General features: G+C 43.6%; 1 protein-coding gene across 7 annotated transcripts in view; it reads right to left on the bottom strand.

Moving 5' to 3' along the window:
- AGK (acylglycerol kinase) overlaps positions 1-18,838 on the bottom strand; it is a 130,817-nt gene that overhangs the window by 78,217 nt on the left and 33,762 nt on the right. The window contains exons 4-5 of one of the 7 annotated variants that reach the window (XM_055591130.1): positions 18,267-18,564; positions 11,107-11,224 (exon numbers count right to left, since the gene is read on the bottom strand). In XM_055591130.1, coding sequence (XP_055447105.1) covers positions 11,107-11,207 — 101 coding nt within the window. In that variant the 5' untranslated portion in view covers positions 11,208-11,224; positions 18,267-18,564. Of the gene's footprint in view, positions 1-11,106; positions 11,225-13,819; positions 13,947-17,143; positions 17,389-18,266; positions 18,565-18,838 lie in introns of those variants that run through there. The other 6 variants (XM_055591129.1, XM_055591133.1, XM_055591135.1 and 3 more) reach the window with 6 other exon arrangements.

The following is an 18,838-nucleotide window of genomic DNA, read 5'->3' as shown; positions in this document are numbered from 1 at the left end:
ATGAACTGAACAACCAGAACACAATCTCCCCCAGGAAACCCAGAAAGCTTGGGGAGAGCAGTTGAAGAGGAATGAGCAATACTTAAATTCTCTTTACTTTCAGCAAAGAGGGTCATTTCCTCCTCTTCAATTGCTCTTTCCAGAGTCCTGAAAGCAGCCCCTGCTGCTCCTGTCAACTACTCAACCTGCTGTGGAGGGAAGTATGCAGACGAGAAGATCATAGGTTTTTGTTTTTTTTTTCCCCCTTGAAACTGAGGGGAAGAGAAGAAAAAAAGGAGAGAAATTCCCACAGGAGAAGAAAAACCTATAAATACAGCAACATGAAATAACACCCACAAATAAATAATACCTGTTCCCAAAGACAAAGACAGCAGTCCAAAATCGGATGGATAAAAATAATATATGTCATTTTTTCCAAAGCTGTCATACACACACACACACACACACACACACACACTTTTCCTTAAAAATGAAAGTGAAAGTCGCTCAGTCGTGTCAGACTCTTTGCGACCCCATGGACTATTAACAGTCCATGGAAGTCTCCAGGCCAGAATACTGGAGTGGGTAGCCTTTCCCTTCTCCAGGGGATCTTCCCAACCCAGGGATTGAACCCAGGTCTCCCACATTGCAGGTGGATTCTTTACCAGCTGAGCTACCAGGGAAGCCCACCTATCAAACCAGGGTCGTTATTTAATCAAAAATTCAACAATGAAACACAGTCAATTATTCTTACTGGTATGTGAATCCTATATCAGGAGACACCAGTTTCCTTCCAAAGGAAAGAAAGTCAAATACATATAACGATTTGCTTGCTTTTTAAAATGAGGAATGCAAAATATTATGGTCAGTAAGAACAAAAAACTTAAAATTCTATAAGTATAAAATATTTAATGCTTATCTTCTAGAATACTCAGCCAAAAAAAAAAAAAGAAATGAACAATATGGATGAATCTCAAAGACATTATGCTAAGAGGAAGAAGCTTAACAAAAAAAGAATACGGTTTATATGATTTCTCTCATACAAAGTTCTAGAAGTAAAAAAAAAAGATTAGTCTATGGTGGGGAAAAGAAAGTAGAACAATGACTGCCTCAGGGTTTGGGGGACAGGGAGCGATGGTGAAGGAGCACAAGGGAAGCACCTGGACAGATGACAGCACTCTGTCTTACCAGGAGTCGGGGGTACACAGGTGTCTGCATCTGACAAAACTCAGCGAAAGCAGGCTTAAATCTGTATATTTCATTGTATGTAAATTTCATTGTAAAGGAAAAAAACAGTATAAGCAAGTGCTAAACTCTAATTACCATTTAATTACATGGTTGGGTTTTCAGGTAGAAGTACATTGATGTTGACAAATTACTTGGAAATGCATCAGAAAGAAAGATCGAGAGGATGGACAGATGGACAGGGAAGTGACAAGGCAAATACAGTGAAGTCTGGAATCCAAGAAGTAGGTAGGCAGATGTTTACTGTAAAATGCTTTCAAGTTTGCTGTACGTTTGAAGATTTTCACAGAATGGAAGAAAAATAAATGTACTCATCTATAAATTACAAACAGGTAAGGAAGCTTAAAAGGGGCAGGGCACGGGACTGACTTCCCTGATGCAGTGGTTAAGAATCTGCCTGCTAAGGGAGGGGACATGGGTTCAATCACGGGTCCAGGAAGATCCCACATGCTGCAGGGCAGCCATGAGCCTGTGTGCCTCGAGCCCGTGCTCTGCAACAGGAGAAGCCATCACAATGAGAGGCCTGCATACCACAATGAAAAGTAGCCCCCGCTCGCAGCAACTACAGAAAGCAACAAAGACCCTGAGCAGCCATAATAAATAAATAAAAGTTTTATAAAAGGGGGGAGACATGGAGAAAAAGGGAAAGGCCGAAAGAAAGGGTAGGAACAGTGAGTAAAAGGGAGTAGGGGAGTCAGACCAGAATATGAACAGAGGCCCACAGAAAACCACTGAGAGCATGAAGGACCAACCAAGAGAGTCCAGAAGGTTCTGAAATGAGGGCTGCGTTCCCTGGGCTACGTGTCCAGTTTGCACCTCATCTCTACTAAACGCTAATAAATGCATTCTGTCTATTTAATAAAGGAGATTGATTCCATGTGAGCAACGAAAAATGAAATGGGAACATAATAGAACAACTCTAGTAAAGCTGCATAAAAAAGGCATTTAAAAGGTAATGTCATTTAATTAGTGCAGCAGAATTTATATACTGAAGTGAGCATCGCTGTTCAAAAGTGGTCAGCAGCAAAGAAAGCACGTGGGATGTATTACAGAACATGATTAACCTGGGTTCAAATCTCAATTTCACCAGTAGGCCGAGAGACCATTTTAGACAAATTATTAATTTCTCTGAGCCTCAACATCTTCATTTATATATGGAAGTAACATTCTCTCTCCCACAGGTCTGGTTTGAGGATTGCACGAGACCATGTAAGTACATGGAAACAACAAGCCCAGCACCGGCAGCCCAGCAGGCATGGGGTACTTAACACATGTTGCTTTGTTTTATTCTTATTCAGTAATGCCACCATTGCCTTACACAGCTTGGGAACACATTTTTTGAGCTGTTGGCAAAGTGAAGAAGAGCAGAAGTGTTCCAGGCAGAGGGGAGAACACAAGCAAGGGGAGAGTGAGACAGGGCTTTTTCTCGAGACTTCCAGAACACAGAGGTTGAGCGCAAGTGCGATGGACGGGGGATGAAAAGGAATCAGAAGAAAGCTGGAGAGGACAACAGGGCTGGATCATGAAGGCTCTTTTATGTCATGCTAAGGGGTTGGGTCTTTTTGTTCCAAGCAATGGAGAGCTATTTACAGGTTGTCAGTACCACAGTGACATGATCAGAGTTCTCTTTCAGAAAGAATATTCTGCTTGTCGACTGCCTGGTACAACTCCAGGGACATGCCTCACATAGGATGTCAAGGGAAGTAAGACATGGACTAGAAAATACTATGACTCCAAGATCTAAGTATCCCACCTGAAAACCCTACTGTGGTTACAATCACCTAAGAAGTCTATGGGATGAGGATAGGACACCGGCATCTAGGGACAAGCAGAGCAAAAAGGCACCCTAAAGATGGGAACTCCCTGGCGGTCCAGTGGTTAGGGCTCTGCGGTTCAACTGCAAGGGGGCACAGGTTCGATCCCTGGTATGGGAACTGAAAGAACTAATATCCAGCATGCCAAACGGCATATCAAACAATGGGAGGAAAAAAAGATGCCCTAAAGGTAACTGAGGAAAATCAAATGTGGCAGATGCGGACTGAAAAGTATCTACTTTATTTAACAAGCATTAATGACCTCGTCAAGAACAGGGTCAATCAAATGATGGGATAGAAAACCGAGTTTTACTAAGCTTATTCTAAAGAGAGGGAGAGCTATGCAAGTGTGAGGCAAGCTGTCAAGAACAGTGTAAAGGCGCACATATGGACACCTTATCTTTGACAAAGGAGGCAAGAATATACAATGGATTAAAGACAATCTCTTTAACAAGTGGTGCTGGGAACTCTGGTCAACCACTTGTAAAAGAATGAAACTAGAACACTTTCTAACACCATACACAAAAATAAACTCAAAATGGATTAAAGATCTAAACGTAAGACCAGAAACTATAAAACTCCTAGAGGAGAACATAGGCAAAACACTCTCTGACATACATCACAGCAGGATCCTCTATGACCCACCTCCCAGAATATTGGAAATAAAAGCAAAAATAAGCAAATGGGACCTAATTAACCTTAAAAGCTTCTGCACATCAAAGGAAACTATTAGCAAGGTGAAAAGACAGCCTTAGAATGGGAGAAGATAATAGCAAATGAAGCAACTGACAAACAACTAATCTCGAGAATATACAAGCAACTCCTACAGCTCAACTCCAGAAAAATAAATGACCCAGTCAAAAAATGGGCCAAAGAACTAAATAGACATTTCTCCGAAGAAGACATACAGATGGCTAACAAACACATGAAAAGATGCTCAACATCACTCATTATCAGAGAAATGCAAATCAAAACCACTATGAGGTACCATTTCACACCAGTCAGAATGGCTGCGATCCAAAAGTCTACAAGTAATAAATGCTGGAGAGGGTGTGGAGAAAAGGGAACCCTCTTACACTGTTGGTGGGAATGCAAACTAGTACAGCCACTATGGAGAACAGTGTGGAGATTCCTTAAAAAACTGGAAATAGACCTGCCTTATGATCCAGCAATCCCACTGCTGGGCATACACACTGAGGAAACCATAAGGGAAAGAGACACGTGTACCCCAATGTTCATCGCAGCACTGTTTATAATAGCCAGGACATGGAAGCAACCTAGATGTCCATCAGCAGATGAATGGATAAGAAAGCGGTGGTACATATACACAATGGAGTATTACTCAGCCATTAAAAAGAACACATTTGAATCAGTTCTAATGAGGTGGATGAAACTGGAGCCTATTATACAGAGTGAAGTAAGCCAGAAAGAAAAACACCAATACAGTATACTAACACATATATATGGAATTTAGAAAGATGGTAACAATAACCCTGTGTACGAGACAGCAAAAGAGACACTGGTGTATAGATCAGTCTTATGGACTCTGTGGGAGAGGGAGAGGGTGGGAAGATTTGGGAGAATGGCATTGAAACATGTAAAATGTAATGTATGAAACGAGTTGCCAGTCCAGGTTCGATGCACGATACTGGATGCTTGGGGCTGGTGCACTGGGACGACCCAGAGGGATGGAATGGGGAGGGAGGAGGGAGGAGGGTTCAGGATGGGGAACACATGTATACCTGTGGCGGATTCACTTTGATATTTGGCAAAACTAATACAGTTATGTAAAGTCTAAAAATAAAATAAAATTAAAAAAATAAATAAATAAATAAACAAACATAAAATAAAATTAAAAAAAAAAAAGAACAGTGTAAAGGGGAGAACGGGGGCGGTAAATAAATGGGAACACACGGCTGAAACGACACATCTCAGCTCTGAACAGTTTGACAAATGGGGGGCAAGAAGCAGGAAGGATGGGGTTCAAGACACGTCAGGACTACTGATACTATGTATAAAATGGATAACTAATGGGAATCTACTGCATAGCAAAGGGAACTTGACTCAGTGCTCTGTGGTGACCTAAATGGGAAGGAAATCTACAAAGCAGAGGATATATGTATACCTGTAGCTGATTCACTTTGCTGTACAGCAGAAACTAACACAACATTGTCAAGCAACTATACTCCGATACAAATTAATTTTTTAAAAAAAGGTACAAGCAAGGAAAAGGATAACCAACAAAGGAGGAAGAACTGGATCCATATGAGGGTTGGAGAGGCTAGTCCTGGCAGGATACAGCTTCATACAATGAGACAAAAAGAACAGAAATGTGCATACAGAGGTAACTGCTGATGTTCTTTCTCTTTGAAAAGGAGTTAAGGTTGTCTAAGAACGAGGATAAAGACGGTAAAGCAGGAAACTGAGGAAATTCATGACCATTTCAAAATAAATTGGTGAAGATGGAAGAGTAACCTAACCATGGCTTTAGTGTATCATTTTCTTCAGGAGGATATTTAAAAGCCTGGGATTGTGAATTCAGAAGCAGCCAATCAAAACGGTTGAGATTTTGCTCTCTAAGAACTCAGACCTTCTTTCTTTTGCTTGTTCCTTCCTCAATAAATAAAATATATGTCAAGTACTTTCTATGTGCTGGCCTTGGGGATGACATTGAGAAAGACAAACAGGGCCCCTGCCTGCAGAGTCTTATAACAGAAGAAGCGAACAGAACAAAAAAACGACAGTAGTAATGAATATTACATAGAGCTGGACCATCAGGAAGGCTGAGCACCCAAGAATTGACGCTTTTGAATCGTGGTGCTGGAGAAGACTCTTGAGAGTCCCTTGGACTGCAAGGAGTTCCAACAAGCAATCCTAAAGGAAATCAACCCTGAATATTCACTGAAGTACTGACGATAAAGCTGAAGCTCCAATACTTTGGCCACTTGATGCAAACAGCTGACTCATTGGAAAAGACCCTGATGCTGGGAACGATCAAAGGCAAAAGAAGAAGGCAGCAGAGGATGAGATGGTTAGATAGTATCACCAACTCAATGGACATAAATCTGAACAAACTCTGGGAGAGAGTGAAGGACAGGGAATCCCGGCATGCTGCAGTTCATGGGGTTGCCGAGAGACACAAGTGAGCGACTGAACAACAACAATTACACAGTTGTTCATAGTACTATGGAGAGAAAACGGGAAGACTGCCTAGTCTGGAGGGGGCAGGGAAGAAGTAATATTTGAGACCTGGGGAAATAGTAGTTGGCTAGGGAAGACGAGAAGGGAAGAGTGTTCTAGGAGGGAACACTCCTGGAGGCTCTCCAAGGGACCCTAAAAAAAAAACAGGACATGGCATTCTGGAAGACCTGAACTGGGCTGGCCAAAAAGTTTGAGTCTGTCAGTAACTTCCTAAAATGCATATGGAATCTCAAGGGGCCCTGAATAGCCAAGAGAATTCTGAAAAAGAAGAGGAAAGTTAAAGGGCTAACACTAATTTCAAAATATATTACAAAGCTACAGTAATTAAGACAGTATGGTACTGGCAGCACAAAACAGATTAGAAGCAGTCAAGATCAGATGCAAGGAGAACAGCCAGAAGGCATTTAGTAAGAATCCAGCCCGAGATGATGGTAGTAAAGACAAAGGTGGTAACAGGGAGGAAGGACAGAAGAAACTGCACAAAGTCAATATAAAAGAAGCAAAATCACTCAGAATGCCATAACCTGAATGTGGAAAATAAGGCGGAAGGATGAATGGAGAATGACGTTCAAATTTTTAGTTTGGGAAACTACATGGATGTTGAGTGGTACCCATCACTGAGAAGGAACAGGCTTGCCAGGAAAATTTTTGATTTTACTTTTAGTCTGTTGAGTTGGGAGGCACCTGGGAATTATCCAAGGAGACAAGTTGTAAGCAGCTGAATACATGCAAAGGTCTGGAGCTCAGAGGAGAAGGTCTTTATGGAAATATGAACCTGGGGTTTGTCTATCTACAGCTGACAGTGACGCCACTGCAAGCGGATGAGACTGTATAAGGAAAGGGTATAAAGTGAGCAGAGGACCTGGGGCAGAGTCCTGTGTGCGTGTGTGAAAGTTACTCAGAAGTGGTCAACTCTTTGCAACTCCATGGACTGTGGCCCACCATGTTCCTCTGTCCATGGAATCCTCCAAGCAAGAATACTGAGTGGGTTGCCATTCCCTTCTCCAGGGCATCTTGCCAACCCAGGGATTAAACCCGGATCTCTTCCATTCCAGGCAAGATTCTTTACCATCTGAGCCACCAGGGAAGCCCTTAGGACAGAGTCCTAGAGAACTATTAATACTTCTCTAATGTCTGAGTAGAAGGGAAAAGTGAAAACTGAGAATAAGCAGCTAGAGGAGTAGGAGGAAAACAGGACTCTGGCAGTCAAAAGTCAAGGGAAAAAAAAGTTTCAGGAAGAATCAACTGTGTCTAAAGCTGCATAGTCAAAAAGAATAAGGAATAAAACTGGCAAGACTAATTCTAATGAAGACCAAACAGGATGTGGCACGGGCAGGAGATAGGGAGGCAGAATCTATTCAAAAAGTTTAACTTAGAAGAAGAGAAAGTGAGATTGTGAAAAAGCCAGGGAGGACACATGAAAACTGGTATCGAGAAGTTGTCTAATATGTTGGATAGAGGAACCAAGGACAGAAGAACATGAAGAAGGCAGGGATGAGTGATCGACTGGGAAGAAATGGAGGGCCCAAGAGACAAGAGGTTGATAACACTGAAAAAGGGGAGTAAAGGAAGAAAACCGGGATAACAGAAGGCTGACATGAAAGATTCAGATGCTGAAGTTCCATATTTCAACATAGGAACAAGGACAAGTGATAATTAGGTTTAGCATTCAACCAATGAGAATGGGTGGAGTTGAAAGAGGCAAAGACTTAATGTGACAGGAACAGATAAAGTCAGGGAAAGGGAAGATGAGGTGCTATTAGATGGGTCATTCACATAAACACTCAGGGCGTTCAGAAAGATAACAAGACTTAAAGAGAAAAGGATATTGATAAGCCAGGCATTGAAGCCTGAGTCTAATGCAACAGATGAGACCCCAGAAATCTGGGAGGGTTTTAGTTTTTATGGTTTTATGATATAGTCAGGTATTATGAACCTCAAAAGAGAAGAGATTTTTTTATAAGATGATGAAAGAGTAATGGTTTGGAATAGGTACTGAGAAGCTAGGAGAATGCCAACACATTTGAAGGCAAGAGTAGCTTCTACTCAAGAGAGTTCAGGGGAAGTTTTTCTCAGGGAAAAAAACTAGATTAGTATAAAAAATTGTGTTAGGACTGTTATGTGAAAAGTTGGGGGATATATAGATTTTTTTAAAAAAAAGACAGTAGAAGGAAACTACCTCAATACAATAAAGAACATGTATTAAAAGCCCACAGCTGACATCATGTTCAACAGTGAAGATCCAAAGCTTTTCCTTAAAGATCAGGAAAAAGGCAAGGATGCCTGCTCTTGCCACTTCTACTGCATATAGTACTGGGAATCTTAGCCAAAGCAATTAGGCAAGAAAAAGAAATAAAAGGCATGCAAATTGGAGAGAAAGAAATAAAATTATGTTTGCAGATGACATCTTATATGTAGAAAACAAATTCAGCAAAGTTACAGAATACAAAAATCAGTCATGTTTTCATATACTACCAGTGAACAAATAAACAGATAAACAAATGGCCAGCAAACATGAAAAAATGTTCAACATCACTGATCATTAGAGAAATGCAAATCAAAACCACAAAAGGCCATATCACGCCCATTAGGATGGCCAATAAAGGGGGGGGGGGCGTGAAAACAGAAAATAATAAGCCTTGATAAAGATGTGAAGTAGGACCCTTGTGCAGCTGGGACTGCAAAATGGTACAGCCACTATAGAAAACAGTATGGAGCTTCCTCAAAAAATTAAAAATAGATATACCATTAATCCAGCAACCCTACTTCTGGATATATATCCAAAAGAACTGAAAACAAGATATTGCAGCCATATCTGCATGCCCAAGTCCAATGTACTAGCATTATGCACAACAGCCAAGAGGTGGAAGCAACCCAAATGTCCATTAATAGATAAATGGATAAGAAATGTGGTCTACACATACAATTCAGCCTTAAAAAAAGACAGGAATCCTGCCATATGCTACCTCAGTGAACCTTAAGGACACCATGCTAGGTGAAATAAGCCAGTCACAAAAGACAAATACTTCATGATTCCACTCACATGAAGTATCTGCTGCTGTTGCTGCTGCTAAGTCGCTTCAGTTGTGTCTGACTCTGTGTGACCCCATAAACTAATGCAGTCAAACTTACAGAAACAGAAAGTGGAATGGTGGTTGCAAGGGGCTGGAAGGAGGAAACAGACAGTGTTCAATGGGCACAAAGTTTCAGTTTTGCAAGATGAAAGCGTTCTAGAGATCTGATGTACGACAAAATGAATATACTGCATGCTACTGAGCATACACTTAAAAATGGTCACAGTGGTAAATTTTCTGCTAGTGATTTTTATCATAATATTTTAAAGGGGCGGGGGTGCTAAGTAGCACCAAAGCATGCAGGAGAGAACTTGAGAAAAGCAAGCTATGCAGGACAATGGAGGTTTGCATTCTAAGCAGTGACCCTGAATGTCAAGGGAAGAGAAAGAGCAAAATGAAGCCTTCAGGCTCCTGCTACACTTCCAGTTCAAGCTGTTTCAGATCCAACTGAGAATAAGACCTCTGACTCAGTGCTAGAGACTTAATGGGGCCTTTTTAAAAGTCTCAAGACTACACTATGAGAAGTAACTATGGTACCTTAAAGACATCCTAAACCGAGGACGTGGTTATTTCCTCAGACCTTCACCCCGCAGTCGCAACAGCCATAACCCTCAGTGAGGGGAAGGTTCTCCTGCACTGAGCCAGCTGAGGCCTGCACTGGGTGCTCCTCCAAAGGAAATCCTAGTTCCTACCCTGGCTGGAGCTGTAAGGAGCCTTCCCTCGAGGGCTCAAATGTAGCTTGAAAAGGGAGGAAAAGCCAAACAATTATGTGCTCCAGACACAATTTGTTAAAACCTTTCCTCTGCCTTTCTTTTTATATATTAAAATTTTAAGATTCTTGGGTCTGTTCTTTATATGCTAGCTAATGGAGCTCACATGCTCAGACTTGAGAATACTTAAGAGGAGGTGGGAATGGGTCATCTTCTCCATACCTGCAGAAAGTAGATACCACGTTTATCATAAATGATCTCTGACGGGTGAATTGAGGATGTTCACAAAAGGACCAATGTGAGTCTGCTTTCCAATGTGGAGACTTCCATTGTAAAGCCTGCTCAGTGGGTTCCATTTAACAAAGCAATCAGTTAGGACACCTGGATTTTAGAGAAGGTTGCTATATAATTAAGATGTAGCCCTGTATCCCCCAAAGACTACTGTGTGACTGGGTCTCTTAATAATCTGTATAATTTTTATTTTTAAAAACTGTTTATTTAAATTTTATTAGCATGTTAAACCAGAAGAAAAGCTTGGCACTTTCTTCTCCCTGCAGACCTGAAGGGTAATAAAACCCAGGACTCCCTGGAATCCCTTCCTCAAACAAAAGGCTGGAAAGTCTTAGTTTCATTTAAATGAACCTAGGCTAAGACGAGGAGAGCCCAAGTCAGACATTGGAGGGAGTGGACTCAGTGTCTGGCAACGGCCACTGTCACATATCGAGAGACTAGAGTGAGAAAAGGAGGACTAAAACCCCAAGGAGACGTGTGAGCACCAGCCTCTACCCTTCCTTGGAAGGCCACTTGCCTCTCTCGAGGCGGCGCTCAGTCTCTCCCTGTCCTGATCTGGCGGCAGTACTCTGAGCCCACTGAGGTGTAAGTCTCAACAGTTCTACAGTTTCCACCTCTTAGGACTGGTTACAAGAAGCCATTGTCTCTGAGGTTTTAATATTTGCCTTCCTTTTATACCACAACGTTTTAGAGACAAACACAGCTGAACAGGACTCTAACCACAGGCCCCTGTGGACTGTTCTGTGTTGCACGTGAAGGTGGGGTGGGGTGTGCGGGCTGTCAGACACTTACCAGTGTTTCCCATAGACCCAGTGGCCTCCCCATGTCAGCAGGCAGATCCCAGCTGTCGTTTTCTTCCAATGATTTCGAAGCGTTTTAAAGAACACAGTCATCTTCTCTTAGGAATTTGCTAGATTAGTAGAGGCAGAAAAGAAAAATATAATTATCCAAGGAATCATGTGGGCCCTACGCTTTCATCCTCTTCCTTCTTTCATCCTCTCCATGTCTTCCTTCCTTCCTCCTCTTCCTTCCTAGATACTTCATCTCTTACCTGCCCACCTACATTTCCTTGCTTTCTTCACTTCTTTACACCCAAACTATACTTTTTCTTCTTTCATCACTTTTTCTTAGAAAGAAGGGGAAAGGAATTCTAGGAGTCCTGTCTTTGCTTTCTTTTTACAGTCACTATACCTGTTTAAAAGTATCTGCTTAGCCTTTATATATACAGTGCTTATTATCATCAAATTAGTAATCAAATTAGTGATGTAAAAGGGTTATTCAAAATAGGAGAAAACAACCAGGCCCTCAATAAAAGAACATTCAGAGAAAACTCAATGAAGAGGAAATGTACATAACTGTAAAAATGCTCAACTTCCAAGGTAATCAAAGACATGCAAATTACAAAGAACTATCACCATTCACCGATAAAATGAACAAAATTCTAAAATGATCGTATTCACTGATGACAAAATAAAATGAGACAGACACTCACACACTCCTATAAGGAAGGTAAATTAGCATAACCTTATGGCAACTCACTCCAGTATGCCTGCCTGGGAAATTCCACGGACAGAGGAGCCTGGCGGGCTGCAATGCATGGAGTCGGACATGACTGAGCCACCGAGCATGCATACTCAAAACCAAAGTCATGTCAATGTATGGCAAAAACCACCACAGTATTGTAAAGTAATTAGCCTCCAGTTAAAAAAAATAAATAAAAACAAAAAAGTGCAAAAAAAAAAAAAAAAGTGACCATATATACTTCTGTTTTTCTTCACTGCACTTATCACGTGGATGGTCCTTATGTGTTAGTTTACTATCCCACTGGAACGTAAACTCCATGAGTAAGGACTTTGCTCTGATCCACTGCAGAATCCCCATGTCCAAAATAAGATCTGGTACCTAACAGCCATTTGATAAATAACTGTGAAATGAGATGGGGCTCAAGACATGCTACCCCAAACATGGCATGTTGTGAGGGTGGATATCGTACTCAGAAAAGGTTTGGGGAACAGCAGAAGCAGGAAGGTCACTCTGACCACCTCCCCACCTTGCTATTTCTTAAACGGATCATAAAACCTTCCAGTGAGGGAGGAGGGTTCAGGATGGGGAACACATGTATACCTGTGGCGGATTCATTTTGATATTTGGAAAAACTAATACAATTATGTAAAATTCAAAAATAAAATAAAATTAAAAAAAAAAAAACCCTCCAGCGAGAGGCACTTGCTTGTCGACAAACACTCCTTAACATGCAGGTCTCTCTAAGGTTTTCCTCTGCTACAATACCTCATACTCTTTACCCTATCACGCTCCTCCACCATGGTCTACTCAAACCCTTGGGTCCTCATTTCCTTATGAAGGCTCTCATGTCATGTAAAGTTTTCATTAAATAACTTGCATGCTTTGCTCCTGTTAATCTGTCTTTGTCAATTTGATTTCCAGACCCAGGTAGGGACCCTACAAGGGTCAAGGAACACTATTCCCCCACCTACATTAAATTTTTTTTCACTAAGAATTTTTGTTGACGTGGAAAAAACTAAAAAATATAATTTTAAGTAAGACTGGCAGGATTTAAGTCTTATTTAATTGGCATTTACCAGTTACGTTCAAACACAAATATAAATAAAAAAAAAAAACAGAAATAAACACATGAGACTTTGTAGTAATTCCCTCTTGTGAGATAACAGCTGATATTTATGTTTTAAATTGTAATGTATTTTTTAAATTTTCTTAATTATTTTCTAGATAGAACATTTTTAACTATGTGTGCATGAGGTAAACAGACCAATGCTGATGGGGCTGGGGGCAGCTCGGGAACAGCTGCTTTTGCTGATTCTAGTTGGCAGGACTAGTGGTAAAGAACCTGCCTGCAAATGCAGGAGATGTAAAACATGTGGGTTCGATCCCTAGGTCAGGAAGATCCTCTGGAGGAGGGAATGGCAACCCACCCCAGTATTCCTGCCTGGAGAATCCCATGGGCAGAGGAGCCTGGCAGGCTATAGTTCACGGGTTTGCAAAAAGTTGGACACGATTGAAGTGATTTAGCACACACAAGTTTTTTTATTACTCCATTTAACCACAGGGACTCTCTTCTTGACCAGAAACTTGAATCAGGCTCTGAGTTCTGCTGGACTAGGACTTACCTTGGGCTTCCCTCTCGGCCTTTGTAGAATCCAGTTTGAGCAAGAATCCTACTAAGGTAGTTTAGTGAAAATCTCCCATCCCCTCCATTGGAATCTGACCACCCTGGATATCTTATCACCCTGGTCTGCCTTCAGCAAGAATTCTACTGGGTCACCTAGTAAGAGTCCCCTCTACCCCTGACATTTCTTTAGCAATTTTCCATCCACTGATGCCACCCTGCTCCTTGGCTATGAACGCCCATTTGTCCTCATTGGAGTCAGGGTTGAGTCCAAGCTCCTCCCCTCAGTCCAATACCGCCTGCAGTGGTTTCTACATCCACCCAGATGCCTCTCCCCACCCTGGAGGAAGTCTGTCTTACCAGTCTTTAACAAGTGTCACTACTTAATTTTTCTCTACTGCCACCACTGGTTAAAACTCCTCTCAAGGCCAGACACATCCTTATCACCAGTCACGTGTGAAACCGGTGCCAGGGAGCCCACCTTCCTGTGAATCAGGGCCGCAATGCAGGATGGCACATAAAGGAACCCGAAAGCACATGTGATAATTAGATGCCTCTCCACCTGGCCCGAAAGTGCTCATTCATTCAACGTGCTAGGCTCTGGGCTGGCTGCTAGGCAGAGAAGCACAAGTCTATTCTCAAGAGCTGGCAACTGTGAAAGCCACAAGTACGAAACAATTACATAAAGTATGGTTGTAGCACGGGGGGAAGCTGTTGAGGGCTAAGTCACGGCTCTGTGAGAAGCCACGAGAATGACCTAATGGGGGCTGGAGGTGACAGGGTGGTCCATAATTGGGGAAGTCTTCCCAGAAGGCATGACATGTACCCTGGGTCTTGAACAATGAGGAGAAACACCAAAGCAGCAGCTAAGGAGACTTCTGCACACAAAGGCCTCAATAACAGCAAGGTATGTTCAGAGAAACACACGTGTGCCGACAGGTGTAGATAGGGAACAGGGTCAGTACGGAAGGTGAGAACAAGGCCTCTCAAACTCTAGTGTAGATCTTGTTAAAATTTAAAGAACTTGTTTAAAATGCGGATTCTTGGGCATGACTCTGAGATTCTGACTTATTTTAGTTGGGCTGTCAGTGAAACAGACCAGTACCCTGGGAAGCTCCTGGGCACAAAAGCCTGTGCCCCCCATTTCTTGACCTTCCCCGAGTTCCAAAGGGCAGGTTCAAACAGTTGCTAATCAGGGAAAGGAGGGGGATACAGAGACAAGGGAGGAGAAATTTAAAAAAAAAAAAAAAAAAAGTGCAGCCTTGAGGGGCAGAGTCCTGGTTCTGCCTTAAGTGATAAACGGAAGGATTCTTGGCACTCTACCCCAGAACTAAAACCCCCAACAGATGGAACATGTTAATTACTTGATGAAGCATTCTTCATCCCAGAGGCGGTCACAGTGTGATAAACTTGAGAATCACAGAAGCGCATCATAAACCCACCTGAGGCCAGATTAAAGAGGCGCAGGCCCTGCACAGCTGATCCTTATTAACAATCCTGCCTGTAAACCATTCCTATAAAACTCCTCACCAAGTCCCCCAGAGTTGAGACACACAGGTTTTGAAGGCATGATCCCGCCGTGTCCCCCTTTGCCTGGCAAAGCGATAACGCTATGCTTTTCTTCTTCATCCAAAATTCTGCCTCCAAGATTCGACTGGGTACCTATGCAAAAGCCATTTTCTGTATTATCATGTTCAGTACTAACCAGTCCTCCCGTGCTTCTAACGGAGGTCAGCACCACACTCTGACAAAGAGTAGTTTGGAGATAAAGGATGGGGAAGTTCCAGGAGGTTTGGAAAACTTCAGGCAGGACCTTGAATCCATGCTAAAGACTTTGGAAATTATATTGACAATAATAAAAAACCCTGAAGGGATTTAAGTAAGTGAGGGGCAGGATCACATTTGGACTGTAGAAAAATCACTTTATAGCAAAACGGAAAATGGGATGGAAGAAGCTGAGCTCAAAGCTACAAAGAGGCAGCAGGAAGTTATTACAATCTCTAATCACATAAATGAAGGAAAGAACAAAGGGGGATGGACTTAGCAGATCTTTAGAAAATAGAATTTGGCAGCACTGAGTGATAATTAGGGCTTCCCTGGTAGCTCACACAGTAAAGAATCTGCCTACAGTGCAGGAGACCTGGGTTCAATTCCTGGGTTGGGCAGATTCCTTGGTGAAGGGAATGGAAACCCACTCCAGTATTCTAGCCTGGAAAAATCCCATGGACAGAGGAGCCCCGGTGGGCTACAGTCCATGGGGTCGAAAAGAGTCGGACACAACTGAGCAACTAACACGTTTACCCGTGATCAATTGATTATAGATGGTGAGAAAAGACCCACCAAGCCAGGTTTGTACCTGGGCAAGTTATTGAATAATGATTTCAACCATGGGATCTGGGGAGTAGGTTCATGAAGAAAGGTGTTACATGGGGTGTAGGAGATGCTGAGTTTGAGATTCCCATGGGGGATCCAATGGAAATGATCAATGGGTATCTAGACTTAGCAGTTAGAAGCCAGGAGAAACTGGATAGAAGATATAGATTTGGGACTCAGTGTGAAGGAGGTCAAGATAGAGCGCAGATAAAATACCCAGGGCAAGGACAGAAATTAGAGAACAATTTAAGAGTTGTAAGAGTCTGTTTTAAGGCCACCCATGACCCACTGGAACTGCCTTGCGTCACAAATGAATGGGTCTGTGCGTTATAAAACTAGTGCAGAACCATGCAAGCAACCCCGAGCAGTGGAAAGAACATCGGCTTAGAGTCAAGTCCTACTCTTGTCACTTATTGGCAGTGAGAGCCTGGGTAAGTCATTTAACCTGTCTCTTATGTTTTTATGAATAAAATGAGGATCAGTTGAGTTCAGTGGCTCAGTCGTGTCCGACTCTTTGCGACCCCAAAATGAGGATACACCTGCTCTGATCAACTCATCTGGCTGTAAAGTTCCCATTGTACCAGGTGTGGATGACTTTGTAAATGTCTCTTTATTTAGGTCATCATCACAATATGCAACATATGAGTACCAATGTATATGCTTTCTAATTACCCAACAGAATTCTTATTCTCCAGTTAAAAAAAAAATTTTTTTTTTACTAAAAAAAAAAAAAGTTGGCATATAATAGCCATTGGAGAAATAATGGTTGCACGTCTCATCCGAAATGCATGTTTGCTTTTCCCCTAAGAACTCCCGAATTCCAATTGTATTCCACGCCCCCTCACATACGGTGGGGCTTTCCTTAGACTGTGAACCCTCACAAAGCAGGTTCTCACAAACAGACCCTAGTAACGCAGCTGGAATGAATGAATCAACCGACCAGATACCATTAGCCCTATTTTGCAAATAAGTTAGCTGAATCGCTCTCTTCTCCGCCCCACCCCCATCTTACCCCCGTCCCCAAGAAAAGGAAAGGGTCACACAAGTTAGCGACAGCTCTGGGAGCAGAGCCTAGGACATGTGCCTCCCGCAGGGGCAACAGGAACCCCGCCATCCAATGCTCGGAGCTCTCCCAGTGCCGCTCCGCCCGGCCCTGGCTCCCACACCCTCCGCCCGCAGCGGCGTTCCGACAGCGGTCACCTAGGCCCGGCCCCTGGGGCTCCGCCCCACACCCCCTAGTCCAGCGCGCCAGCGCTTGCACGGTCCCCGAAACCCGCTCCCGGCTCCCAGCGCCAGCACCGCCGCACTCACCACGGCTGGTCCCGCTCGCCGCCCTGCCTTTCCTGTGTGCTCCCTTAAGAGTCCCCCGCTCTTTGAAGGGAAACAGCTACCGCCGCCCTCGGGTTCCGCAGCGGGTTCCTGGCGCGCAGGGAGGGCGCGGTCTGCAGGGGCCGCCGCCTCCAGGGGACTGCCTTCGGGGTTTGATCAAACATTTATTTGATCTCCGTCCTTGTGGCTCAGACGGTAAAGCGTCTGCCTACAATGCGGGAGACCTCGGTTCAGTCCTTCTGTCGGGAAGATCTCCTGGAGAAGGAAATGACAACCCACTCCAGTATTCTTGCTTGGAGAATCCCGCGGAACCGAGGAGCCTGGCGGGCTACAGTCCATGGGGTCCCAGAGTCGGACACGACTGCGCTACTTCACTCACTCACTCACTCATTCATCGATTCATCCTTACCACCTATCCCTCTGTCGCTCAACAATATTTTATGAGAAGCCTAACTGTTTTAGGGCCCGGCACCAAATCAGAGAATTTTAGGCAGTGATAATATACCACTCATTCATTATGGACATGAATTTGAGCAAACCCGGGGAGACAGTGGAGCGCAGAGGAGCCGGGCGGGCTACAGTCCATGGGGTCGTGAAGAGTGAGACACGACTTAGCCACTGAACAACAACATATACGCAAGAAAATGAAAACAGGTGATAGAAAGTGGGTGGAGAGAACTATTTTAAGTTAGGCCTCTCCCAGTAAGGGGCAATTAATCTGAGACCTGAAGGTGAGAAGGAGCAGGTCAAGCAAGGTCCTCTTTTCTGAGGGAGGGAACAATCAGGGCAAAAGCTGTAAAGTCTGAGGCAGTTTACCAAGTCAGGGACCAGTGTGGGTGAAGCAGAGAGAACTAAGGAGTGGGTGATAGGCGTGAAGCGGGAGAGGTGGGCAAGACAGGCCAAAGTAGTAAGGAGCTCCGACCACGTTATAGGCAACAGGATGGAAAGACCGGGAGGGTCAAGGGAATGACGTGATCTAATTTGCATTTTGAACACCTCTGGCCACAATGTTCAGTTCAGTCTCTCAGTCATGTTCTACTCTTTGCGACCCCATGGACTGCAGCACACCAGGCCTCCCTGTCCATCACCAATACCCGGAGCTTACTCAGACTGATATCCAATGAGTCGGTGATGCCATCCAATCATCTCATCCTCTGTCATCCCCTTCTCCTCCTGCCTTCAATCTTTCCCAGCATCAGGGTCTCTTCCAAATGAGTCAGTCCTTCGTATCAGGTGGCCAAGGTATTGGAGTTTCAGTTTCAGCATCAGTCCTCTTTCCAATGCATATTCAGGACTGGTTTCCTTTAGGATGGACTGGTTGGATCTCCTTGCAGCCCGAGGGACTCTCAAGAGTCTTCTCCAACACCACAGTTCCAAAGCATCCACAATGTAATGAATAGATCCTAGCAAGTAAGAGAGGGCAGAGACGTCAGGGGACAGGCAGACCACCAGAGGGCAGTTCTAATACTCTGTCCTCCCACCTCTTCCCCTGACTAGTACCTGGAGGGTGGAGACCATGCCAGTCAATCAAGAATGTTTTCTTTCCTTCTCCCATCCATTATTGGTCAACCAACAGTTGCAGAGTGTTGCGCATGCGCTAGGCACAGGGGATGCACGCCTGTACATCACCCCTCCCCATGGTCCCTGCCCTCATAGAGTTTGCAGTCTAATTTCCCC

Source organism: Bubalus kerabau, chromosome 8 (assembly GCF_029407905.1).
Source record: "Bubalus kerabau isolate K-KA32 ecotype Philippines breed swamp buffalo chromosome 8, PCC_UOA_SB_1v2, whole genome shotgun sequence".
NCBI classification, from domain to species: Eukaryota; Metazoa; Chordata; class Mammalia; order Artiodactyla; family Bovidae; genus Bubalus; species Bubalus kerabau.
Note: the sequence above shows the minus strand (reverse complement) of the source record. Positions and strands in the feature narration are given on the sequence as shown.